General features: G+C 46.3%; 1 protein-coding gene across 2 annotated transcripts in view; it reads right to left on the reverse strand.

Moving 5' to 3' along the window:
- Nucleotides 1–26,472, reverse strand: part of c11h21orf58 (chromosome 11 C21orf58 homolog) — a 59,971-nt gene that overhangs the window by 28,407 nt on the left and 5,092 nt on the right. For both annotated transcript variants that reach the window (XM_080198516.1, XM_080198515.1), the window contains exons 2-4: nucleotides 16,539–16,599; nucleotides 13,577–13,650; nucleotides 9,133–9,282 (exon numbers count right to left, since the gene is read on the reverse strand). In XM_080198516.1, the coding sequence (XP_080054642.1) occupies nucleotides 9,133–9,282; nucleotides 13,577–13,650; nucleotides 16,539–16,599 (285 nt within the window). The remainder of the gene's footprint in view (nucleotides 1–9,132; nucleotides 9,283–13,576; nucleotides 13,651–16,538; nucleotides 16,600–26,472) is intronic.

Here is a 26,472-nt window from a genome sequence, read left to right on the forward strand (position 1 = left end):
TAAGAAATGTGAAACCATCAACAACCTCCAGTGTCACACTGTCGGTGCTGATAGACAGCAGTATAGCCTGGACCATAACATTTATTTTATGATTACTGATGCACAAATCAAACCCTTTACAGGCATGAGACAGCCTGTCCATTTGCTTCTCCAGGTGATTCTTGGTAAATTGCTAGTGCCCCATCATCAGTGGACAGTAACTCTTTGATGAGGATTTGCCACAATTTTGTCTTGGATCTCAGACAGCTTTCCTTCAGTTTTAGCCTGAGACATCCTCTGTAAATAACTTGAGGACATATGACAATAGGAAAGAGAAGAAAATGCTGAAGGATATCAGCACTATTATTATTTTTATTACCAACAATTACACAAATATGATAATAACTATTATTACCATGTCTTAGTTCCCAAACTTGATGTGAAGGACTGGCAAAGCTATATCAAGTTTCTAAGTTATCTATTTTAGTTCTTTTTAATATTTTTCTTTCACTCCAACTCTGAGAAAACCTGCATGTTTCAAAGATTACCTCCTGCAAGCAGCTGGATGTCAGCACTAACAAGAATAAATATGCAAGTTTTTATTCATTCATTCATGAATATGAATATCACTGGCAGGGTAAACTTTTGTTATCCACTCTTCATTGCCCTCAAGAAGGTGGCTTTGAGCCTGCCTTTTTGAACTTTTTTCAATTCATTTTACAGGGTATGGGTATCACTGGCTAGGCCAGCGTTCACTGTCCATCCCTAATTGCCCTTGATAAGGTGGTGATTAGCTGCCTTCTTGAACCAATGAAGTCCATGTGGTGTAGGTACAGTCACAGTGCTGATTTTAATGCAGTGACAATGAAGGAACGGTGATATATTTCCAAGTCAGGATGGTGAGTGATTTGGAGGGGAACCTCCAGCATGGTGTTCCCTCGTATCTGCTGCGCTTGTCCTTCCAAATGGTAACAGTTTAGTAGGTGCTGCCTAAGCCTTGATGCGTTTCTGCAGTGCATCTTATAGATAATACACATGGCTGTCACTGTTAATCGGTGGTGGAGGAGTGAATTTTTGTAGAAGGAATGCCAATTAATCGAGCTGGTTGGTCTTTGATGGTCGTAGAGTCATACAGGACAAGCCCTTCGGCTCATCAAGTCTGTACTGACAAAACTACACTAAATTTACACTAATCCCATTTGGTCCTTAGCCTTGAATGTTGTGATATGTCAAATGCTCATCCACGTGCTTGTTAAAAGTTATGAGGTTTCCTGCCTCTCCTACCCTCCCAGGCAGTGCATTTCAGACTCCCACCACACACTAGGTGAACCCCCTCTGAGCCCCCTTACCCCCAACTTAAAATTATGCTCCCTCATTATAGACCCTTCAACCAAGAGGAACAGCTGCTTCCTATCCACCCTGTTCAAATCCCTCAGAATCTTATATATTTCAGTCAGGTCCCACACAGCCTACTCTGCTTTAAAGAAAGCAGTCCAGGCCTATCCAGCCTCTCTTCATAGCCCAAATGCTCCAGCCCAGGCAACATCCTGCTGAGTCTCCTCTGCACCCTCTCAAGTGCAATCACATCCTTCCTATAATGAGATGACAGAACTCCAGCTGTGGCCTAAACAAAGTTTATCTATCCTCTAAAGAGCACCTCCTTGCTCTTTATAATCTGTGCCATGACTGATAAAGGCAAGAGTCCTTGTTGCCTTCACAACTATCCCATAAACCTGGCTAAACCATTACTGTAAAAAGTCTGACAACACCAGGCATTACTGCCTTCAGAGTTAAATTCCACCTGCTCTTGTAACCACAATATTTATATGACTAGTTTCAGTTCAGTTTCTGGTCAATGATAACGCCCACAAAGTTAATAGTGGATGACTAAGTGACAGCAATGCCAAAGAATATCAAGAACTAATGGTTAGATTTTCTCTTTTGTTGCTCACTGCCTAGTATTTGTATGGCACAAATGTTATTTGCCAGTAATATTGAAGCCTGGATGTTATTTCAATCTTACTGCATTTGGACGTGGACTGTTTCAGTGTTTGAATAGTGCTGAACATTGTCCTGTCATCACTTCTGACTTATGATAGAAGGAAGGTCTTTAATAAAGGAACAGAAGATGTTTTGGCCTGTGTAGGTTCATCACAGTGCTATTAGGAAGGGAGTTTCAGGTCCATGGCAGTGAAAGAATGATGATGTATCTCCTATTCAGGTGCTGTGTGACTTGGAGGGCAGTTTTCAGGTAGTGACGCTCCCCTGTTTCTGCGCACCCCACCTCCTTGCTCTTTATAATCTGTGCCATGACTGATAAAGGCAAGAGTCCTTGTTGCCTTCACAACTATCCCATAAACCTGGCTAAACCATTACTGCCTTCAGAGTTAAATTCCACCTGCTCTTGTAACCACAATATTTATATGACTAGTTTCAGGTCAATGATAATGCCCCCTCCACTCCCTTGGGTCATGGTCAATGTGCTGTTGAAGGAAGCCTTACAAGTTGCTGCAGTGCATTTTGTAGATGGTACACACCGCTGCCATTGTGTCTTGGTGCTGGAAGGAGTGACTGTTTAAGGTGGTGGATGGGATGCTGAATAGTAGGGTGCTTTGTGCTGGATGATGCTGAAGTTGAGTGTTGCATTCATTCAGGCGTGGAGAATACACCATCACACTCCTGCCTTGGGAACAGGTTTTGGGCAGTTAGAAAATGAGGTGTCTTCAAATAGTTGTTGCATGGCTTTCTTACATGAGCCCACGATTATTGCACAGCCTGAGAGAGGAGAACAGAGATTCCCTTCAGACTGTAGGTGAGTTGTGTTATCAGTAGGAGACTGTATAAAACAAGTTACAATCAAACCCAGTCTTTTCTTAGTTATATAATGAATTGTATTAGAAAGAAGTCCCAGCTCAATCTGCTCTTGTAAACAGATGTTGGAAATGGTCATTGTTCCTTTCAACTTAACAACCACGCCTAAATGTTGTCCAGGTATTATTGCATCGGGATACAGCCTGTTTCAGGACCAGAGGACACAGCCTCAAGATAAGGGGAGGCAGTTTAGATCAGAGTTGAGGAGGAACTTCTTCACTCAAAGGGTGGTGAATCTCTGGAATTTTCTGCCTGTTGAAGTGGTGGAGGCTACATAAGAACATAAGAACATAAGAAATAGGAGCAGGAGTAGGCCATCTAGCCCTTCGAGCCTGCCCCGCCATTCAATAAGATCATGGCTGATCTGTCGTGGCTCAGTTCCACTTTCCCGCCCTCTCCCCATAACCCTTAATCCCTTCTCTTATCAAAAACCCATCAACCCGCTTCTTAAAAATATTTAGCGAGGCAGCCTCCACCACTTCAACGGGCAGAGAATTCCAGAGATTCACCACCCTTTGAGTGAAGAAGTTCCTCCTCAACTCCGTTCTAAACCGCCTCCCCTTTATCTTGAGGCTGTGCCCCCTAGTCCTACTGTCTTTTTTGAGCGGGAAGAGTCTCTCCACCTCTATCCTATCCATCCCATTCATCATCTTATACGTCTCAATGAGATCTCCCCTCATTCTTCTAAACTCTAACGAGTACAAGCCTAGTTTATTCAGCCTCTCCTCATAGCTCAATCCCCTCAACTCCGGTATCAGCCTAGTAAACCTCCTCTGCACTCCCTCCAGGGCCAAAATATCCTTGCGCAGGTGCGGCGCCCAAAACTGCACACAGTACTCCAGCTGCGGCCTCACCAATGCCCTATACAGCTGCAGCAAGACCTCCCTACTTTTATATTCAATCCCCCTCGCTATGAAGGCCAGCATCCCATTCGCCTTCCTGACCACCTGCTGCACCTGCAAGCTGGGTTTTTGCGATTCATGCACAAGGACCCCGAGGTCCCTCTGCACCGTCGCCTGCTGCAGTTTTTCGCCACGTAAGTAATAGTCCTTCCTACCATTCTTCCTACCAAAGTGGACCACCTCACACTTGCCAACATTAAATTCCATTTGCCATTTCCTGGCCCATTCGCCCAGCCTATCTAGATCCTTCTGCAGACTCTCCACACCCTCCGCACAATTTGCCGTTCCCCCAATCTTGGTGTCATCAGCAAATTTCGACACCCTGCACTCGGTTCCCTCCTCCAGATCATCTATATAAATGGTAAATAGCTGAGGCCCCAGCACCGACCCCTGGGGCACCCCACTAGTCACCATCCGCCAATCCGAATAGCACCCATTGACCCCCACTCTCTGCCTCCTATTTGACAACCAATCCTCTATCCACGCTAACACCCTACCCCCAACTCCATGTCCCCTGACCTTCTGCAATAACCTCTTGTGAGGTACCTTGTCAAACGCCTTCTGAAAATCCAGAAAGACCACATCCACCGGCTCTCCTCTATCCACTGCCCTAGACACATCCTCATAGAACTCCAGTAAATTTGTCAGACACGACTTCCCTTTAATGAAACCGTGTTGCGTCCGCCCTATCAAGCAATTCCCTTCAAGATGCCTCGCAATTTCCTGCTTAATGACGGATTCTAACATTTTACCTACCACAGACGTTAAACTAACCGGCCTATAATTCCCCGCCTTTTGCCTGGCACCCTTCTTAAACAACGGCGTAACATTAGCCGTTTTCCAATCTTCCGGCACTTCCCCGGAATCCAGCGACGTCTGGAAAATAACCACCAAGGCATCCACTATCACCTCCGCCATTTCTTTCAGAACCCTCGGATGCATTCCATCCGGTCCTGGGGACTTGTCCACAATCAGCCCCTCCAGTCTGTCGAGCACCACCTCTCTAGTAACAGTAATGTCATTAAGACCCTCCATTCCTACCACCTTTCCATCGCTAACACCCGGCAAATTATTCATGTCCTCCTCCGTGAAGACAGAAACAAAAAAGTTATTCAAGACCTTCGCCATATCCCCATCCCCTACCACTAGCTCCCCTTTCTCATCCTCTAAAGGACCAACGTTCACCCTAGCCAGCCTCTTCCTTTTTATATACTTATAAAAACTCTTGCTATCCTTTTTTATATTAAGTGCTAGCCCAGCCTCATAGCTTCTCCTACCCTCCTTTATCAACTTCTTTGTCAATCTTTGTTGACATTTAAACCTTTCCCAATCCTCTTCTCGCCCACTGCTCTTAGCTACTCTAAATTCCTCCGCTTTTAATTTAACACTTTCCTTCACCTCCTTCGTTATCCACGGCTTATTACCTCTCTTCCTACTGTCCTTTTTAACCATCGGAATAAATTTCTGCTGAGCACCAAGAAAGATCTCCTTAAAGATCCTCCACTGCTCCTCAGCAGACCTACCTTCCAACACATTCCCCCAGTCCACATTCGCCAATTCTTCTCTCATCCTACCATACTCCCCTCTATTCAAACAAAGGACGCGTGTCCGGGAACCCACTTTCTCCTCCTCCATCTGCACCAGAAACTCCACCATACAATGATCACTCTCTCCAAGAGGATCCTTCACCGCAAGGTCCCTAATTCTACCCGCCTCATTACATAGCACCAGATCCAAGATAGCTCGCTCCCTCGTCGGCTCCAACACACACTGTTCAAGGAAATTATCCCGGCAGCATTCCAAGAACTCCTCCTCGAGCCCACCTCGTCCAACATGGGTCGACCAATCAATATGCAGATTGAAATCTCCCATAACTACTGCCGTCCCATTCCTGCACGCCGCACTTATTTGCGCGTTAACAGCCCGCCCCACCTCCAGATCATTATTCGGGGGCCTATAGACGACACCCACCAGCGTCTTCCTCCCTTTGCTGTTCCTAATCTCCACCCACAACGATTCCACGTTCTGCTCTTTGGCTCCGATATCATCCCTTGCTACCACCTTGATACTATCCTTAATCAGCAGAGCTACGCCACCCCCTCTTTCCTCCTGCCTATCCTTCCTAAACACTTGATAGCCCTGTACATTCATCTCCCAGTCCCTGTCACCTTGCAGCCACGTCTCTGTAATGGCCACCAGATCGTATCCATTTGTGTCGATCTGCGCCACCAGCTCATCCACTTTATTCCGAATGCTTCGTGCATTCAGATAAAGCGCTTTCATCCCAGCCTTCACCTGGACCCTATTTGCTGTAACGCCACCAATTGGGACATCCTCGGCCTCTTCCCTTACCTGTACCCTATCCTTAACTTTAGACCTCGTAGCGTCACCTACCCTCGCACCCTCCCCCCCCCTAATTAGTTTAAAGCCCTGTCTACAGTCCTCTTTACTCGATTCGCCAACACTCTGGTCCCAGCACGATTCAGACCAACCCCATCCCTCCCGAACAAGTCCCACCTACCCCAATACTGGTGCCAATGCCCCATAAATTCGAACCCATTCCTCCCACACCAATCCCTGAGCCACCCATTCACTTCCTTTATCCTGTCAACCCTACGCCCGTCTGCACTCAGTTCAGGCAGTAGCCCAGAGACGACCACCTTGTCGGTTCTACTTTTTAATTCCATTCCCAGCTTCTCATACTCCCTCCGCAGATCCTCAGTCCGCACTTTGCCTACGTCGCCGGCACCCACATGTACTACAACGACCGGGTTCTCACCCTCCCACTCCAGGTTCCTCTGCAGCCCAGCTGTGACATCCTGTACCCGAGCACCAGGCAGACAACACACCCTTCTGTGCACTTTGTCATTGTGACAAAGGACAGTGTCAATACTCTTCACCCCACTATCTCCAATCACTACTACGTTCCTTTTCCCCTTCTCTTTGCCTATGTCCTGCTGCATCACTGTACCGTGTGCAGTTTGCTCACCAACCTCACCTGCCTCGTCCTCTTCCAGACTGGAAGCAAGAACCTCAAACCTGTTATGCAGATTAAGAGGCTGAGGCCTCCGCTCCTCACCCCCCTTCCTCCTCCTCCCAGCAGCCCCCTTTTGTCCCTGACCCTTAGATTTAGCCAGTCTAGGGGGGGTGGATGTCACTTGCACCCCATTGGCAATGGCACCCTCTCTCCCCCTGATGAGCCTCAGTGTCTGTAGCTCAGAGGCCAGCTCATCCACCTTGAGCTGGAGCTCCTCCAGCAACCTGCACTTACTGCAGACATGGTCACTGGGAAGGACCCTGGGGTCTGCCAGTTCCCACATCATACACAAACCACACATCACATGCCCCTCCATTATTCACTGTAATTTTTTATGGGAAAAAATTTTTTTTTTCCTTGTTTCTTGCTGTAGTAGTTTTGAAAAAATTTTTTTTCCTTGTTTTTTTTTCAAACAAACTCACCTGGCCTTTTTTCCCTCCAGCCCTTTTTGATATTAAGCCCTATTAACTCACTCTGCTTCCCCCTCACTCCGCTGCCCGCTCAGACGCTGCCCGCTGTCTACACCAGGCCTCCTTTTAAACCTGGCGCTGATTTAAAGCAGGCTGGTCCACAAATGCCTTTTCACCACACCCTCAGAATTCTTAAAGCAGTAAATACAATAAATAAATGCTTTAAACAGTTCTACAAAGAGTAAAGTGCTTTAAACTTATTTTAAACAGGTTTTTAACAGGTAAAATTTAACAGGTAAAATCTTAGCTCTGTCTCTCTCTCTCTCAGCTCCAGCAAACAATGGAAGGCTTCATATATTTAAGTCACGGGTAGATAGGTTTCTGATAGACAGGGGAATTAAGGGTTATGGGGAGAAAGTGGGAAAGTGGAACTGATCCACTTCAGATCAGCCATGATCTTATTGAATGGCGGGGCAGGCTCAAAGGGCTAGATGGCCTACTCCTGCTCCTATTTCTTATGTTCAGTATCTCAGGAATCGCAAACACTGAAATCATCAATGAACACAACCATTCCTGACCTTATTATAGTGGGCAAATCATTAATGAACTTACCACACTACCCTGGGGAACTCCTGCAGCAATGCTCCAGGGCTGAGATGATTCGCTTCCAATAACTACAACTATCTTTCTTTGTGCTAGATGTGATTTCAGAGATTGCAGAACTTCTCCCCATCAATCCCCACTGACTTCAATTAGACTGGGACCATTGATAACACATTCTGTCAAATGCTGCCTTGATATCGAGGGCAATCACTCTCACCTAACCACTAGAAGCAAGGGGCTAAATGGTTTTTGGCTAAAATCTGTTTGACACCTTTACATTTCATTAGAATAAAAACTGACATTCTGAGCCTACTAACAGAATCTCATTTCAAGCAAATGTTAAAAGTTAATTTTAAGAATTAATAATTTCCTTTGAAGTTAATGAAGCATAATGTAAATTGTAATTTATTTGTTTCAGATATTAATCAATTTTTATTTATAGAATCTCTGATTTGGTACAACACAGAAGGAGCCACTATGTTTCCATCAGCTCTCTGTAAGATCTATTTAGTTTGTGCAACCCTGCCACTTTCTCCCCACAGTCCTGCACATTTCTCCTTTTTAGAGAATGCTCCATGTCCCTCTGAAGCAGTTGAACTTCACCACTTTCTCAGGTAGTGCATTCCAAATCCTAATAAAATGATATGTGAAAACGTTTCTCCTTGTATTGCCAGTTACCTTAAATCTGTGCCCTCTTGCATTGATCCTTCCATCAATGGGAACATGTTTTCCCCCATCGACTCTGTCCAAACCCCTCATGATTTTGAGTACTTCTGTCAAAACTCCTCTCCACCCTCCACAAGGTTTATTACTTTTTTTTTAAGTGAAATGCAGCCCGACCAACCTCATTCATTTCATGCATAAGGTGGTGATATCCTACCTACTTCAGGATCACAGTCCCTTGTATAGAAGTATTATGCCAGGATATGTCCACACGATACATGAAGTCAGGCACATCTTGACATTCATAGTTGAAGTAAAAGTCCTCTATGAAAATTTTCGGCCTTGGAAATGGATTGACGTTGCCCAAGGCCATTTCATATTATTTTATTTTCTGGCCAGAACTCTCCATTCACCTGATGAAAGGCAAACCCCGAAAGCTTGTGAGTTTACTATCAAATAAATTGGTTGGACTTAAACCTGGTGTTGTCAGACTTCTCACTGTGTTTACCCCCATCCAACGTCAGCATTTCCACATCAGTGTACCCGAACAGGCACCAAAGTGTGGTGACTAGAGATCTTCACAGTAACTTCATTGCAGTTGAGTGTAAGCCTACTTGTGACTAATAAATAAATAGGCCATTTTCCTCCATCTGGTTTTGTGCCTTACCGTGTGTTGGATAATCCGAGGTGGCTCTGGTGGGGGTTGCTGATAGATCTGAATCGGTGGTGCCTGGCGAATAGGCTCCAATCGTCGGTAGTGTCTCCGGGTCCCTCCCCAAGTGTGCGGCCGGGAGTACTCATCCAACAGGTGCTGTTCCTGAAAAGATAACCTTGGATTACCACATTGGTCGAACCTGTTCCACATGCTTCAGTCCTCCTGCTCCTTTAATCTCCATTTCTCACCATTTTACACAGCAACACTCTCAGCCAGTCATGTTTAGAAACTTAGAGGTTAGTGGACAGAAAAAATGGGCACTGTGGATCCAGGCAAACTCAGTGTACTGTGGTTGCTAAGCATTGTCCAAAATCCAAAAACAAAAGCCTGTTTCACTTTGGCCAGCAATCAAGCGTTGCTTTCAGAACATCAAAATCTCACAGGGTAGAACACGCCTCCGGGCTGAGAGCAATCAGTAACAACAGCCCAGGAATTACATCCTGAAAGGGATAATTACACCACATCTTCTCCTTTGTTTTCTTTCCTTCCCTCAAATTGAAATGCACTTCCTGAAAGTTTGGTGAAAGCAGATTCATTGGTTAAGTTTCAAAAGGCAATTGGATATATCCTTGAAAACAAATTACAGTGCTGGGGGGGACAGAGAAGAGGCATGGAACTGATCTGATAATCTCATTCAGGAAAGGTAGGCTGAACGCTCCTCTGCATTGTATCATTTTATGGATATCCCAGGAGTCACCCAGACAATGGAACATTAACTAACTCAGCAAAGAGCAATAACTTCATTGCAGTGTTAATGTAAACCTACTTGTGACACTAATAAATAAATAAGAATAAGGCTTGAAACTGGAAATCTGTGCCCGATTCTCTGACCTCTTCTGACGGCTCACGGGAATTCCAATGCCCTGATGACCGAAAATCGGGATTCAGATGGGTGTGAGGGCTCTCGGGGTTCACTTGCTCTGGCCCCAATTGGGTTCCTGACCAAAGCAGGTGGCAACCAGACAATTATTTAAGTTGGTTAATTTGAATGTCATTAGCAGTTTTGACAGCCAATTCATCAGCTTCCCAACATTCACCTGGCCTGCTAGCAGCAGGGGACAAGACATGCTGGACTCTAAAGGTCCAGGAAAGAGGGGCATCCTCCCTCCCCACACCATGCAGGTTTGAGGGTGACCCAACCCAAAGCCCCTCAACCTTCCTTCCCCCTTAGACTCCCCATTCAGTTCCTTTCCCCCTCAGAACACCCCACTCAACCCTCCTCCCTTCCCACTTCTAGCCTTGGCAAACATGAAGATCACGCCTGGCCTGGGGAGTTCAGGCAGCTCTGTGATCAACATCTGCATCCCTGCCAATCAGCTGCATAAATTCTGAAGTGGACAGGTCACTTTAATCTCCATGCCCCCGGTCACCTGGCAGGATTTTAAATCATTGCAGCACTCCATTCAGCCGCAAGGATTTTCCTTTCTGCCTGTCAGAAGCTGCAGGTGTGAGCAGACCCCTTTGAAGTCCTTTGACAGAAAGGAAATGTCAAATTCCTGCTGGGTGGGAAGAGTGGAGGTTGGGGGGCGGACATGGTGTCCATTCTGCACAGATACACACTGAGCTATAATTTATGCACACAGCTTTGATTTGAAGCTGCTGAGGTTTCCTACCAAGCTGAAACCATCTCCATTCCAATGAAACCTTTAGTGTATAATTCAGTGCAATGCCTGGAAAAAGATTCAACTGAGAGCTCAATCATCCTCCAGCCATCTGTGTTTATTTTCATTTCCCTTCACAGTTGGATGCACCTCAATTACCCCATGAATCCTGACTATTTTGACAGTGACACTGAGTTTCACTTCCTCTTTTGCAAACCACAATGGTTTTGAAAGAATGGACTGCTGGCCTGAGTGGAGCCAACAGGTTTTAAACCACCCTCTGTTGCTCCTTCCCTATTGGACAAGCCTCCATTCACTTAACAGGGTAGCCCATTATCCGATGAGGTCCATGGGGAGATCTATTGACCATCCTCCATGGCCACCATAACACTCATCCTTGTTTACAGATATCTATATACCTTTCTCCGTCCCTATAATCCACGACCCTCCAAAATATATATGCTCCTCTAAATCTGGCCTCTTGTGGATTCCCAGTCATAATTGATGCACCAGTGGTGGCCGTATCTTCTACTGTCTCAGCCCCAAGCTCTGAAATTCCCTTCCTATACCTCTCTGCATTTCTACATTGCTTTCCTCTTTTAACGCCACTTCTTAAAAACCTAGCTCTTCAACCAAACCTTTGGTAACCTGACCCAATACCTCCATAATTGTCTCTGTTTTATACTTTGTTCTATAATGTCGTGGGGAGCACCTTAGGGCATTTCATTGCATTGAAGGAACTATATAAATACAAGCTGTTGTCATGAACCTATTGGGTTATTGGAACAATTTGGTTACTTTTACTAATAGAAGTTTTTTAATTTCTCTAGTTTTTCTAAACCTCCCATTTTGAGATTTGACTACATATCCTCTGGACTACTAAGTGAATACAATACTTTACCTAATACTGAATAACATATTTCTCGATCTGGGCATAATGTATGCAATTCTAAGAGTCATGCAGCCTTCATGGCATAGAAGGAGACCTTTTGGTCCACTGAGTCAATGCTGGCTCTCTGAAGAATCAGCCCCTTTCCACCCATCTACCCTCATAGCCCTGCAAACATTTTGCCCTCAAGTGCCTATCCAATTTCCTTCTAAAATCACCTCATGTGTTGGCAGCGAGTTCCATGTCATTACCACTCACAGCTTAAAAACATTCTTCCTTTCAACCCCGTATCTCTTGCCCAAAACTTTAAATCTGAGTCCCCCATACAAGTCCTTCTACATTGAGCTAATGGGAACAGCTTTTCTCTCTCTGTCTTGTCTTTCATAATCTTGTACATCTCTTTCAGATCTCTCCTCAACCTCCTTGGTTCCAAGGAAGACAACCCCAGCTTCTCCAACCTAACCTTGTAGCTAAACTCCCTCATTCCTGGAAACATTTTGGTAAGTATTCTCGGCACTCTCTCAGGGACCCTCACGTCCTTCCTAAGGTGTGCTGGTCAGAATTGAGCACAATAAGTGTAGCCTGTCTGGAATTATATGAAGGTCAGCATGACTTCCCTGCTTTTGTACTCAATACCTCTATTTATTAAGCTCAAGACCCCATGTTTACTACACACCTGCTCAGTGATTCTCCCTGAGAGAGGACTCCACCCTCTGGTCTGATTTGTCCCTCAAGTCAGGTGACCCTCTTCTGCTGTGCTGTCTTAAAGGGACAGACCCAACAATCACATCCCTCCCCTTTCATTTTTTTATACAAAAATTATTTACTCAAACTCACATTCTAAATACACATTATACACACAAATTAGACATTTGTAAATCAATGTAGTGATTGTTCAATGATGAGCTCCTGAGGTTCGCATTTAACATAACACTTCCACTATTAGGCTATAACTATGCACAATTCCAAAGGTAATCTTGTCTGGGATTCTTCCATACAGGGTTGCTACTTTCCGAGTTTGGTCCCGGAATTTGTACTGACCAAAAGCTACATACTTAATTGTGTGGATGGTGTCACTCTCCAATCCTCCATTGATCATTGACTCTGTTAAGCACCCTATTCTACAATGCACACAGGTACCATCATCACAATGCAACACAGTTTTGTGTCTTGGTCAGCTCCTTCTCAACCTCAGTCTGTTATTTGTAAAAGGAATGGTCATGGTACTCTATTTCTTATGCTTAGGTTGTGTGAAAGTACTTTCTCTTTCTAGCATTTTTAATCACATCTTTCCATCAACCATTTTATCATACTGGTTCTTGTGTTTTTCTATTAGTGTGACCATTTCAGCAATCTTGTTCTGGTGTATAATCTTCGTTTCCTTCTCTGCCCGAATTGCTGCTTTGTCTAACTCCCTCCGGCAAAACTCCAGGGGCTTCATTTTCCACTCCCTTTCTTTCGTCCTCTGCATCTGTTCATCTTCTGCATCCACTGCTTGTATTTTTGCACTTGGCCTCTGTCAGTTGCAGTTCAGTCTGAGCCAGTTCCAGCTCCATCACCTGCAGTTGGATTTTCCTTTCCCTCTGGTAATCTCAGAAATCCCTCTGGACCTCGAGCAGAACAGGAAGGTCCCACTGGCAGGTAGGGCCAGAAAATCCCACCTAAGCTACCAAAAACAGTATTTAATGTTTGCTTTGCTTAACTCTTGTATAGTAAGAATTTTTTTTGTTTTTAGCCATCTTGTGGCTTAGTTCTTTCACTAAATAACTGGGATTTGAAATTTATATTTAAAAAAAAATACTGGTCTCGATCATGATTATAATACAGGCAATGCCCTCCCTAAAGACAAACAATGCAGTAAACAATACCCAAAACAAGCTCTGGGGTTTTTCCTCATGATCCTTACCCTCAGTTTTTGCAGCAAGCTTTTTCTTCGTTTTAGTGCATTGTGCAGCGCATCTCCCTGTCCATCATAACTACCTGCATAGAAAACAAACACGGACTCTTTGACAATTGTTACAGTTCTTACTTAAAGTACAAAAAAACCTCGCATTTATATTATGTGAGAACAAAATCTGAGAATGCATTAGAGTCTGGAGAAGAAGCAAGTGAACACCAAGTAAAGGATGGAATAGATAAATGGGATTAGGGATGGATCCGATAAAACTGATACAGAGAATCATTTTCGGAAGACTTTTGAAAGTAGGATGAGAGAATGTAAGGAATTAATGGAAAACATCCAGACAGCAGAAGCACAGTCACTGAAAGGGCAATCACCCGTGCTGGAGAGCGGAGGAAGAGATTCATGGAGTAGGCAGTGTGTCTCAGAAATGAAAAGCGTGAACGGAAACATAGGAATTCCCTGTGGTGGCTGAAGCATTTGAAAATATAGCCAAAGGTTTTGAAATAAGACGATAAGACATAGGAGCAGAATTAGGCCACTCAGCCCATCAAGTCTGCCCTGCCATTCAGTCACGGCTGATATTTTTCTCATTCCCATTCTCCTGCCTTTTCCCCATAACCCCTGATCCCCTTATTAATCAGGAACCTAGCTTCTCTGATGCAAAGACAGTCAATGACTTGGTCTCCACAACCTTCTGTCGCAAAGAGTTTCACAGATTCACCACTCTCTGCCTGAAAAAATTCCTCCCCATCTCTGTTTTAAAGGGTCATCCCTTTAGCCTGAGATTGTGTCCTCTGGTTCTATTGTTTCCTATTAGTAGAAACATTCTCTCCACGTCCACTCTATCGAGGCCTCGCAGTATCCTGTAAGTTTCAGTAAGGTTCCACCGTGCCGCCCCCCCCCCCCCCCCCCCCACCCCCAATCCTTCTAAACTCCAATGAGTCAAGAGCCATAGTTCTCAATCATTCCTCATACGACCAGCTCTTCATTCCAGGGATCATTCTTTTGAACCTCTTCTGGACCCTTTCTGAGGCCAGCACATCCTTCCTTAGACATGGTGCCCAAAACCACTCACAATACTCCAAATGGGGTCTGACCAGAGCCTTATACAGCCTCAGAAATACATCCCTGCCCTTGTATTCTAGCCCTCTCAACATAAATGCTAACACTGTATTTGCCTTTCTAACTGCCGACTGAACCTGCACATTAACCTTAAGAGAATTTTGAACAAGGACTCCGAAGCCCCTTTGTGCTTCTGATTTCCTAAGTATTTTCCCGTTTAGAAAATAGTCTATGCCTCCATTCCTCCTCCCAAAGTGCATAACCTCACACTTTTCCACATTGTATTCCACTGCCACTTCTTTGCCCACTCTCCCAGCCTGTCCAAGTCCTTCTGCAGCCCCCCTGCTTCCTCAATACTACCTGTCCCTCTACATATCTTTGTATCATCTGCAAACTTAGCAACAGTGCCTTCAGTTCCTTCCTCCAAATTGTTAATGTATATTGTGAAAAGTTGTGGTCCCAGCACTGACTCCTGAGGCAAACCACGAGTCACCAGCTGCCATTCTGAAAAAGACCCCTTTATCCCCACTCTTTTCCTTCTGCCAGTCAGCCAATCTTCTATCCATGCCAGAATCTTACCCTTAACACCATGGGCTCTTAGCTTATTTAACAGTGTCCTATGTGGCACCTTGCCAAAGGCCTTCTGAAAATCTAAATAAATCACATCCATGATTCTCCTTTACCTAACTTCATTGTCACCTCCTCAAAGAACTTGATGTAGAGATGCTGGCTTTTGACTGGGGTAAGCACAGAAAGTCTCACAACACGAATCTGATTGTAATCACAACCCCACATTCCTGTCTGCTCCTGATAACCTTTCATCCCTTTTACCTAACTTTGCCTTAAAAATATTCAGATTTGGCTTCTACTGCCTTTTGAGGAAGAGATTTTCAAAGACACACTTTCAAAGATTTTGAGAGAAAAATAGTTCCCCTCAGCTTTATCTTATATGGGCAAACCCTTATTTTTAATAGTGACCCCTAGTTATAGATTTTCTTCCAAGGAGGAACATCATGTCCACATCCATCCTGTCAATACTCCTCCATCAAATCACCTCTTAGACATAAACTCTAGTAGATACAAACCTAACTTCACCAACTTTTCTTCATAACACAACCTAGCCATTCCTGGTTTTAGTCTAGTCAACCTTCTCTGAACTGTTTCAAATGCATTTACATATTTCCTTAAATAAAGAGACTAATACTGTACACAACATTCAAGATGTGGTCTTACTGGTGCACTATACAACGGAAGTGTGACCTCCTTACTTTTGCAACCAATTCCCTGCACAACAATAACATTCTATTAACATTCTTAATTACTTGCTGCATACAAGCCTTGTGATTCATGCACTAGGACACCCAGATCCCTCTGCATCTTGCTCCACAATCTTTCACCATTTAGATAATGTTTCTTCTCTATTCTTCCCGCTAAAATGGACAATTTCACAATTGCTCACATTGTATCCCATTTGCCCACTCACTTAACCTAATTCACTTTGCAGCCTCCTTATGCCTTCATGAATGAGGACACATTCATTCGCATGAATGACTCTTAATTAAGTTAAGTATTAGGGGAATCAGGGGTAGAAATGTGGCTGGATAACATGAGCTATTAGCAGAATATAGTTCAGTGTACAGATGGTTTTCATTTCTCATCCTTGATTTTAGTGTGTGTTAAATATTTTATTGTTCCGCAGTGTATGTTCCCATCCAGTCCACTAGATATCTGTAGATTTCAAGATACCAGATGTTCTGCCATCTTGTTGCCAGTTCATGACTACTTTCATCCCACAACATACAGTTAAATCACTGCACAGTCTATTCAAATTATTAACCATGAACTATCCACCCCTCTCTGACGTCCACATCCATACCTCCTCATATCACAAACATGAACTTACGCGCTGTGGATCCTGCCGTATCTGACTGATCATCCAGGTTTTCTCGTTCATTCTCCAGTTTCTGAAATTAAAAACAATTTAAGGTCAACTTCTACAGGGAATCTTTTTTGAAAAGTCCTTACTCTTTCTCCTACTTCCCTCCACTCAATTGGTTTAAAAATGATACGGCCAACACATTTTCTTTGAGATCCTGCACCTCAAACTTTCCCACTGTATCACCGGGCAGCACGGTGGCACAGTGGTTAGCACTGCTACCTCAGCATCAGGGACCCGGGTTCAATTCCTGGCTTGGGTCACTGTCTGTGCAGAGTCTGCACGTTCTCCCCATGTCTGCATGGGTTTTCTCCGGATGCTCTAGTCTCCTCCCACAGTCCAAAAGATGTGCTGGTTAGGTGCATTGGCCTTGCTAAATTCTCCCCTCAGTGTACCCAAACAGGCACCAGAGTGTGTGACTAGGGGATTTTCTCAGTAACTTCATTGCAGTCTTAACATAAGCCTACTTGTGACATTAATAAATAAACTTTAAACCTTTCATCAGTGTTCTGATCCCTGTTGCCAGCTGGTGGTATAAAGTCCCTTCTACCACTAGTTAATTGCTGCTCAAAAAAGGCATACCTGTCTCTTCCAGGGATAGCATCAGAATGGGCAATAAACAGGATTATTTTACAGCTCAGTGAAGGAGCTCGAATTTCAGAGCTGGAGCAGTGGCTGGAGACACTGTGGAGCATCCACAAGTCAGAGAGTATTGTGGATAGCAGGTATAGAGAAGGTCACACCACAGGCTCAGACTCTGCAAGCAGGAAGGGAATGGGTGACCACCAGACAGAGCAACAGAGATAGGCAGACAGTGCAGGAATCTCCTGAGGCCATTCTCTGGCAGAACAGATATACCGCTTAGAATACTGTTGAGGGGAATGACCTTTCTAGGGAACGGAGCAGCAGCCAAACTCGTTGCACTGCAGTTGGTTCTGCTGTAGAGGAGAGGGGTAAAAGTGTACCAGTGCAATTGTTATCGGGGACTGTAAGGGGAATAGGCAGGCATTTCTGTGGCTACAAGTGAGACTCCAGAATGGTATGTTGCCTCTCTGGTGTTAGGGTCAAGGACGTTGCAGAGCGGCTGCAGGACATCCTGAACTGGCGGGGGGGTGAACTGTCAGTGGTCATAGTACACATTGGTACAAACGACATAGGTAAGAAAAATGGATGAGGTCCTGAAAGCAGAATACAGAGTGATGGAGAGAAAGTTAAGAAATCGGACCTCAGAGGTAGTGATCTACCTGCTAGTCAGAGTAGAAATGAGAGGATATATACGGGGCTAAAGGTAGACAAGTCTCCTGTCCCTGATGGAATGTATCCCAGGTTACTAAAAGAGATAGTGGAGGAATTAGCAAATGCGCTTGGGGTAATTTACCAAAATTCGCTGGACTCTAGGGTGGCTCCCGCAGATTGGAAAACAGCAAATGTGACGCCACTGTTTAACTATAAGCCAGTTAGTTTAACTTCCGTAGTAGGGAAAATGCTTGAATCTATCATGGAGGAAGAAATAACAAGACGTCTGGATATAAATTGTCCCATTGGGAAGACACAGCATGAGTTCATGAAGGACAGGTCATGTTTGACTAATTTGGTGGAATTCTTTTTATGTGCAGTGGACAATGGAGAACTTGTGGATGCAGTGTATCTGGATTTTCAGAAGGCATTTGAAAGATGTCTCACTAAAGACTGCTGCATAAGCCAAAGATACACAGTGTTACAGATAATGCATTAGTTGGGATAGAGGATTGGTTAACTAACAGAAAGCAAAGAGTCGGGGTAAATGGGTATTTTTCTGGTTGATGATCAGTGACTAATGGTGTGCCTCAGGGATCAGTGTTGGGACCGCAATTGTTTACGATTTACATAGATGATTTGGAATTGGGGACCAAGTGTAGTGTGTCAAAATTTGCAGATGACACTAAGATGAGTGGCAGAACAAAGTGTGCAGCAGATGATGAAAGTCTGCAAAGAGATATAGATAGTCTAGTGAGTGGGCGAGGGTCTGGCAGATAGAGTACAATATTGGTAAATGGGAGGTCATCTATTTTCATAGGAATAACAGCAAAATGGACTATTATTTAAATGTTAAAATATTACAGCATGCTGCTGTGCAGAGGGACCTGGGGGTCCTTGTGTAGGAATCTCAAGGAATTGGTTTGCAGGTGCAGCAGGTAATTAAGAAAACAAATGGAATTTTGTCCTTCATTGCTCGAGTTTAAAAACAGGGAGGTTATGTTGCAGCTGTATAAAGTGCCGGTGAAGCCACACCTGGAGTACTGTGTACAGTTTTGGTCTCCTTACTTGAGAAAGAATATACTGGCACTGGAGGGGATGCAGAGGAGATTCACTAGGTTGATTCCATAGTTGAGATGGTTGGCTTATGAGGAGAGACTGAGTAGACTGGGACCATACTCATTGGAATTCAGAAGAATGAGGGGAGATCTGATAGAAACATGTAAGATTATGAAGGGAGTAGATAAGATAGAAGCAGGGAAGTTGTTTCCACTGGCGGGTGAAACTAGAACTAGGGGCACGACCTCAAAATAAGGGGAAGCAGATTTAGGACTGAGTTGAGGGGGAACTTCTTCACACAAAGGGTTGTGAATCTGTGGAATTCCCTGCCCAGTGAAGCAGTTGAGGCTACCTCACTGAATGTTTTTAAGGCAAGGATAGATACATTTTTGAACAGTAAAGGAATTAAGGGTTCTGGCAAGTGGACAGGTAAGTGAAACTGAATCCACAAAAACATTAGCCATGATCTTATTGAATGGCAGAGCAGCCTTGAGGGGCCGGATGGCCTACAATGCGCTACCGAGTCAGCCGTTTGGGTTTGGGTGCACGTTCAAGATATTCTCAGTCAAGGATAATTCTGCTTTCCAAGAAACAGACAATTTAAATTTAAAGGAAAAGTAAGCTGAACCCTATGAGAATAACTCAGATACTCACACAGTGGACAAATGAAACTGCAGCTTTTCAAAGATTGAGGTGGGACGGACAGTTTTAAGAAAGGGCAATGCTGAAGATAAATGAAACTGAATTATCTTTACAGCAAAATTCTTCCTTCTTCTGGGTGTGTGGAGGTCAGCAGAGGGCGAGGGAGAGGGACAGGGCCGGCAGAGGGCGAGGGGAGGGAGAGGGCGAGGGGAGGGCGAGGGGAGGGAGAGGGACAGGGCCGGCAGCAGGCGAGGGAGAGGGACAGGGCCGGCAGAGGGTGAGGGGAGGGAGAGGGCCGGCAGAGGGTGAGGGGAGGGAGAGGGCCAGCAGAGGGCGAGGGGAGGGAGAGGGCCGGCAGAGGGCGAGGGGAGGGAGAGGGCCGGCAGCAGGCGAGGGGAGGGAGAGGGCCGGCAGAGGGCGAGGGGAGAGAGAGGGCCGGCAGCAGGCGAGGGAGAGGGACAGGGCCGGCAGAGAGCGAGGGGAGGGAGAGGGCTGGCAGAGGGTGAGGGGAGGGAGAGGGCCAGCAGAGGGCGAGGGGAGGGAGAGGGCCGGCAGCAGGCGAGGGGAGGGAGAGGGCCGGCAGAGGGCGAGGGGAGGGAGAGGGCCGGCAGCAGGCGAGGGGAGGGAGAGGGCCGGCAGAGGGCGAGGGGAGAGAGAGGGCCGGCAGCAGGCGAGGGGAGGGAGAGGGCACGGCAGAGGGCGAGGGGAGAGAGAGGGCCGGCAGCAGGCGAGGGGAGGGAGAGGGCACGGCAGAGGGCGAGGGGAGAGAGAGGGCTGGCAGCAGGCGAGGGGAGGGAGAGGGCTGGCAGCAGGCGAGGGGAGGGAGAGGGCCGGCAGAGGGCGAGGGCCGGCAGAGGGCGAGGGGAGGCAGAGGGCCGGCAGAGGGCGAGGGGAGAGAGAGGGCCGGCAGAGTGCGAGGGGAGGGAGAGGGCCGGCAGAGGGCGAGGGGAGGGAGAGGGCCGGCAGCAGGCGAGGGGAGGGAGAGGGCCGGCAGAGGGCGAGGGGAGAGAGAGGGCCGGCAGAGGGCGAGGGGAGAGAGAGGGCCGGCAGAGGGCGAGGGGAGAGAGAGGGCCGGCAGAGGGCGAGGGGAGAGAGAGGGCCGGCAGCAGGCGAGGGGAGGGAGAGGGCCGGCAGCAGGCGAGGGGAGGGAGAGGGCCGGCAGCAGGCGAGGGGAAGGGCGCTGGCAGCAGGCGAGGGTGAGGGGGAGGGAGCCGGCAGTGGGTGAGGGGGAGGGAGCCGGCAGTGGGTGAGGGGGAGGGAGCCGGCAGTGGGTGAGGGGGAGGGAGCTGGCAGTGGGTGAGGGGGAGGGAGCCGCTAATAGGTGGGAATCTTGGCTTTGGGACAGACGATAATGACCAAAGCGTTTGGAAAAACCGGAGGGGGAGATTCTCCCAAAACAAACTGTCGAATTTGCGTGAAAACTGGAGTAAATCACATTGTTTTTCCAGCAGGAGTTTCAGAATGAATCTCCCACACTCTGTGCACTGCAGAGTGTGCAAACGAGAATCACACTGAACATCAGGGGCAGGGCCTAGTCCTATTGGAGCAGCCAGTAACAGGCACTGATCGGGCCACTGCGTATGTGCTGGTCTGTCAGTGCTGAGTCCGGTGCGTAGGCTGTAGCCCCCGCACTGCCAGCCTCCTGATTGCTGGTCAACTCAATCACTGACCGGCCCCATGATCCCTGCACCACCAGCCATTTGACAGCTTCTCCCAAGGCCTGATCACTGGACCCCTGGGTCAGCCTTGCGCCACCTCCCCCCTCCCAACACTGATCTCCTGGTTCACCCTCTCCAGCAGCCCAACGTGACTCTCCTCCCCCACAGTACAGACCTCACCCCCACCTCCCCCCCATCTCCCATCCCCACTGCGGCCCCAATCCAACCCCAGCAGACTGGCCCTTCTCCACCCCAATGCCCAGCCCTGATCACTGGCCTCCCTCCCTCTGTCACTCTGCCCAAGAGCGGAGTAGCAGTGGGACCCCCCATAGCCGCTTCCCCAGAGGGCCTGTCCTCAATAGACCCTGCCCTCATGAAGCTCCACCCCTTTGACATTGCCCAATGCCTTGTGGGCAGTGCCAAGGTGCCCCCTAGGCATTGGCACTTTGTGCCAACCCTCTTGGAGACCTTGTTTACTCCCCCTTCACCCCTGGCAGGGTCGGCTACCAGCTCCCCACAAGTGGGGTGCTACGGTAAACCCCGCTGGAGTGACATACCATAAGCGTAGACAAGGGTCATGGGTGGAAGAGGGAACTCACAATGTTGAAATGGCGGCGCGGGCTCATTGGGCTGAAGGGCCTGTTTCCCGTGCTGTGTTGTTCTTTGCTCTTTGGGGGGAGACGGTAGCGGGCCTGCAAATTTCAGCCCCGGGCCACGAATTAAATGTAATATAGGTGTAAATATCCATTAGCATAAATTATACAGCTTCACGCCAACTTCTAACGGTGTCAGAAATCCAGCTGCCGGAGACTCGCAGAGGCCGTGGCATCCAGCGTGGAGACCACAAAATGGCCTCCACTCGAGTCTCCCGGCCCATTGCGCTACAAAAACAACACAGAGGCCCGGGAGAATCCTCCACCCTTCATCGCTAGTGGCCAGCGTGAGATGCTATTTCCCTATTTCCTTTCGCTGTTTGATAGCGACAGTGAATTGAAAAGAGGAAGGGTAATCGAGTTGAACTTCTTCAATTTCTAATGTGTTACCAGAATCACAAAGTATGTCATTCACAACAGCAGTAAAAAAGACAATAAAACAAGCCAACCAAGCTTGGTGTTTTACCATGGGCACACATCCCTGATATTCTCCCAAATTAATGCCTCTGAGTATTGAATATCTTTTAGAATGTATATTTTTGTCAACTACCAAAATTGATCTTTTCTGTGATACACTTCTGTTTAAACTCCCATTAGTTTCATTCATTAAACTTCCTGTTATCCCACGAGTTCTAATCCAGACCATTCTTGTATCATACTGTTGGAATCTCATCATATTATATAGAAATATAGGGAAAAACAAAGCAGGAGAAGGCCATTCAGCCCTTTAAACTGTTCCGCCATTCAATTAGATGATGACAGATCCCTTTACATGGGATTCAATCCATATTCCACAATATTGTAACAAAAATCGACCAATCTCAATCTGGAATTTTTCAATTGTCCCAGCATTCACAAGTAGGCTTACATTAACACTGCAATGAAGTTACTGTGAAAATCCCCTAATCTTCACACTCTGGCACTGTTTGGATACACTGAGGGAGAATTTAGCATGGCCAATGCATCTAACCAGCACGTCTTTCAGACTGGGAGGAAACGAGAGCACCCGGAGAAAACCCACGCAGACACAGAGAGAATGTGCAGATTCCGCACAGTGACCCAAGCCGGGAATCAAACTTGGCTCCCTGTGAGGCAGCAGTGCTAACCATTCTGCCACCGTGCCACCTCAATGATTGGGGGAGCTGTTTCCATATTTATAATATCATTTATGAGAAAAAGTGTTTGCTGATTTCACTTCTAAATAGCCCAGCTCCATTTCTGAGATTGTGACCCTTTGACCGGGAATCTTTCTGCAGCACAAATAACTTTCTCTTCACCCCTCCAACGCAGGTTGGTACAATTGCTGGTGATGTAGAGGGTGGGGGGGAGAGAGTGTAGGTTGTTGCTTAATAGTTTCATTTTAAAATCTTCTCTGCTCCCTCTGGTTGCAATACTTTATTTTCCCACTCTCATTATTTTTTTCCCTTTTCCTCTAAAGTCTCAGTCCTAACGGGCCGAATGGCCTCCCCTGCTCCGTACGGATTCTTTGATTCTATGATCTTGGGATACTATGGAGCAATTTACCATGGCCGATCCCACCTAAACGGCACATCTTTGGACTACTCTTGCCCTCTCCCTCACTACTTTATCCTACTTCCCCCTTAAGTATGTCTATACCAGTCACTTCAACCACTCCCTATGGCAGCGGATTCCACATTCTCACCACTCTCCAATTTCTTGCGCGCTGTGCAGACAAAACGTAACATTCATAGAGTACATAGGGGAGAAGGAAAGGAGAGGGTGCAGAACGCAGTGCCACAGTCACAGCTAGGGAGAAGGGAAGGATCAGCCCAATATATTCAAAAGTCTGACGGCAGCAGGGAAGAAGCCACTCCCGAGACAGCTGATACGCGACCCCAGAATCCGGCATCCCCTTCCCCGGCGCAAGAAGGCGGAAGAGAGAATGTCCGGCGTGCATGGGATTATGCTGGCTGCTCTTCCCAAGGCAGCGGGAAGTGCAGGCAGAGCCAATGGATGGGAGGCTGGCCCGCGCGATGGACTGGTCATGTCCACAACCCTCTGTAGCCTCCTGCTCTCTGGCGCACTCCCTTCTGAAATAGAGTGGATGAACCTTTTGCTCTTCTGCCAATTCCCATCCCTCCCAAAAATGAATATAAATAGCGAGGTCTACAGAAAGGGTAATGAATCAACAATGTCAAGCAGAAAGGAGAACTAAACTCCTCAAAGAGTGTGACAATATCTGAGCAGTAACAGGAAGAAACATTTCTCATTTCTTTGAAGTTTTTGTACTTGTTTTTCAGAATGTGTGAAGACTTTTAAGGCTTTGAATTAATTGTAAAGGGACCAACTGTAATTTTCTTGAGAAGTGATACTAGTCTACTTAACCTAGCAACACTCCACTTGGAAGCAGTAATATTGAATCCCTACAGTGCAAAAGGAGGCCATTGGGCCCATCAAGTCTGTACCAATCACAATCTTACCCAGGGCTCTATCCCCTTAACCCCATCTATTTACCTTGCTAGTACCCCTAATAGCTAACCTGCACATCTTTGGACACTAAGGTGCAATTTAGCATGGCAATCCATCTAACCCACACATCTTCAGATGCTAAGGGACCATTTAGCATGGCCAATCGACCCAACCTGCACATCTTTGGACACAATGGGGCAATTTAACATGGGCAATCCACCCAACTTCTACATTTTTGGACTTTTCTTTATTCCCTCATCTATTTATACCACAGTTACTTCAACCACTCCCTGTGGTTACATGGTCCACATTCTCACCACACTCCAAATAAAGAATGGTTTCTTGTGCACCACGCAGACAAAGCATACCATTCATAGAGTGCTTTGGCTACATAAATGTCTTTACACTGTGTTCAGGAGACTGTGGTCTGAGTTTACCATTTTGACTCTAAATGCTGAATCTGGGAGTGTTTCAGATCCAACTTTTCAACCTGTTCTCCGGCGCCCCCCCACACCACCACCTCCCCCCGCCCCAGCCCCCCCAAACACACTCTGCCTGAAAAAAAAGCCTGTGGGCGGGTTTTATCACACCCAAAACACTGCAGCTCCAATCGGAGCCTTCAACTGCGCCCATAGGCCGGATAATGCTTGCCCATGGCCCCCAAAGACATTGCCCCACCCCACAAAATAACTGACCCCCTTATCCCCCCACCTGTCCGCCACCCAGACCGATTTGTGTCAGAGTCGCTGGAAGCTCTGAACTTACCTCCTCAGAACTGGAGCACCTGAATGGGACTTTTGCAGATCATGTCTGTTTCGTGCCAAATCTGGACGGGCGAATGTGGTGGTAAAGGGGGAAATGCCGGTAAGGTTGGGCATACAGCCCATTAAGTCAATTTAAATGCGTGCAAAGTGGGATTGTTGTCTGTGTAGGCTCGATGGGCCAAATGGCCTCCTTCTGCACTGTAAGGATAAGGATTCATCCCATATTTCTAGTACCCTCCAATCATAACCCCTTAATGTTCCCTTTTACTTTCTTACAGTTGCCTCATGTAGCATGCCAATAAATAACTAAAAGCAAAATACTGTTCTGTAGAAGGGTCACACGGACTTGAAACATTAACTGTATTCCTTTCTCCACAGATGCTGCCAGGTTCTGCTGAGTTTATCCAGCATTTTCTGTTTTTATGACAATAAATTGCCTTTCAAGAAATGGAATGAATCAACACAACAGCTCGGACTTTCTCACTACCCGTCCCCTTGAGGCACAACGTATTAATTTTTATTCAGAAACATTCCCATTTTTTGAGTCAGCATGTTGTGGCTTCATGCTGTGCTTAAGGACATGAACACATGATTTAGGTTAATATTCCCATGTAGTGTATTGAAAGAATTTCACTCACATTCTGGCCAAGTTTCATCTCACAAGCACCATCACTAAAGCAGACAATTAGTCATTCAATTGGTATCTAAAAATGGAAACTGGCCTTGCATTTGCCTTCAAAATTACAGAAACTAAAAGTAGTCAATTCTGCTAAGTTTGTGGCTGGGCGTAAAAATCAGTAACAAAAGTAAAGGTCCTGATTCTCCGACCTCACCCACAGTTGGGATTCTCCAGTCCCGCTGCAGTGACCAGAGATTGGCTGGGCACCAAATTCTCCATACTTGCTGGCAGCAGCGACGCAGGATGTGAACAGCTGGAAAATTCCAGCCAAAGTTGCAAATAACCCAAAGTGTGAGCTGGTGATGCATTTCAGACACAGCCACATACAGATCTGTGCTCGAATTTAGTCAACCAGTGTTAAAGAGCAATGGGACATGAAAGTGAAGTGTAATGTGGCATCCATCCCAGGACATTATTTAACTGTATGATACATAAAAACTAAGCTCACAGCAGATTACAAACTAAATTTTAAACTGTAACTGTGAGCAACCAACTTCAAGAACGTAACAATTGCTGGCAAGGTCACAGACTTCCTGTCCATCAGAACTCAAATGATACAGCGTAGAGGAGGATGTGTAATCACTCCGACAGCTTGATTCATGGGAAACAGAAAATAGGAGCAGGAGGAGGCCATTTGGCCCTTCGAGCCTGCTCCGCCATTCATTACAATCATGACTCATCAACCAACTCAATATCCTTTGATCCTCTTTGCCCCAATGCCTTCTTGAAAACATACAATGTTTTGGATCATCTGCTTTCTGTGGTAGCAAATCCTACAGG

This window comes from Carcharhinus amblyrhynchos, chromosome 11 (assembly GCF_965287045.1).
Source record: "Carcharhinus amblyrhynchos chromosome 11, sCarAmb.v2.hapA, whole genome shotgun sequence".
Lineage (NCBI taxonomy): Eukaryota > Metazoa > Chordata > Chondrichthyes > Carcharhiniformes > Carcharhinidae > Carcharhinus > Carcharhinus amblyrhynchos.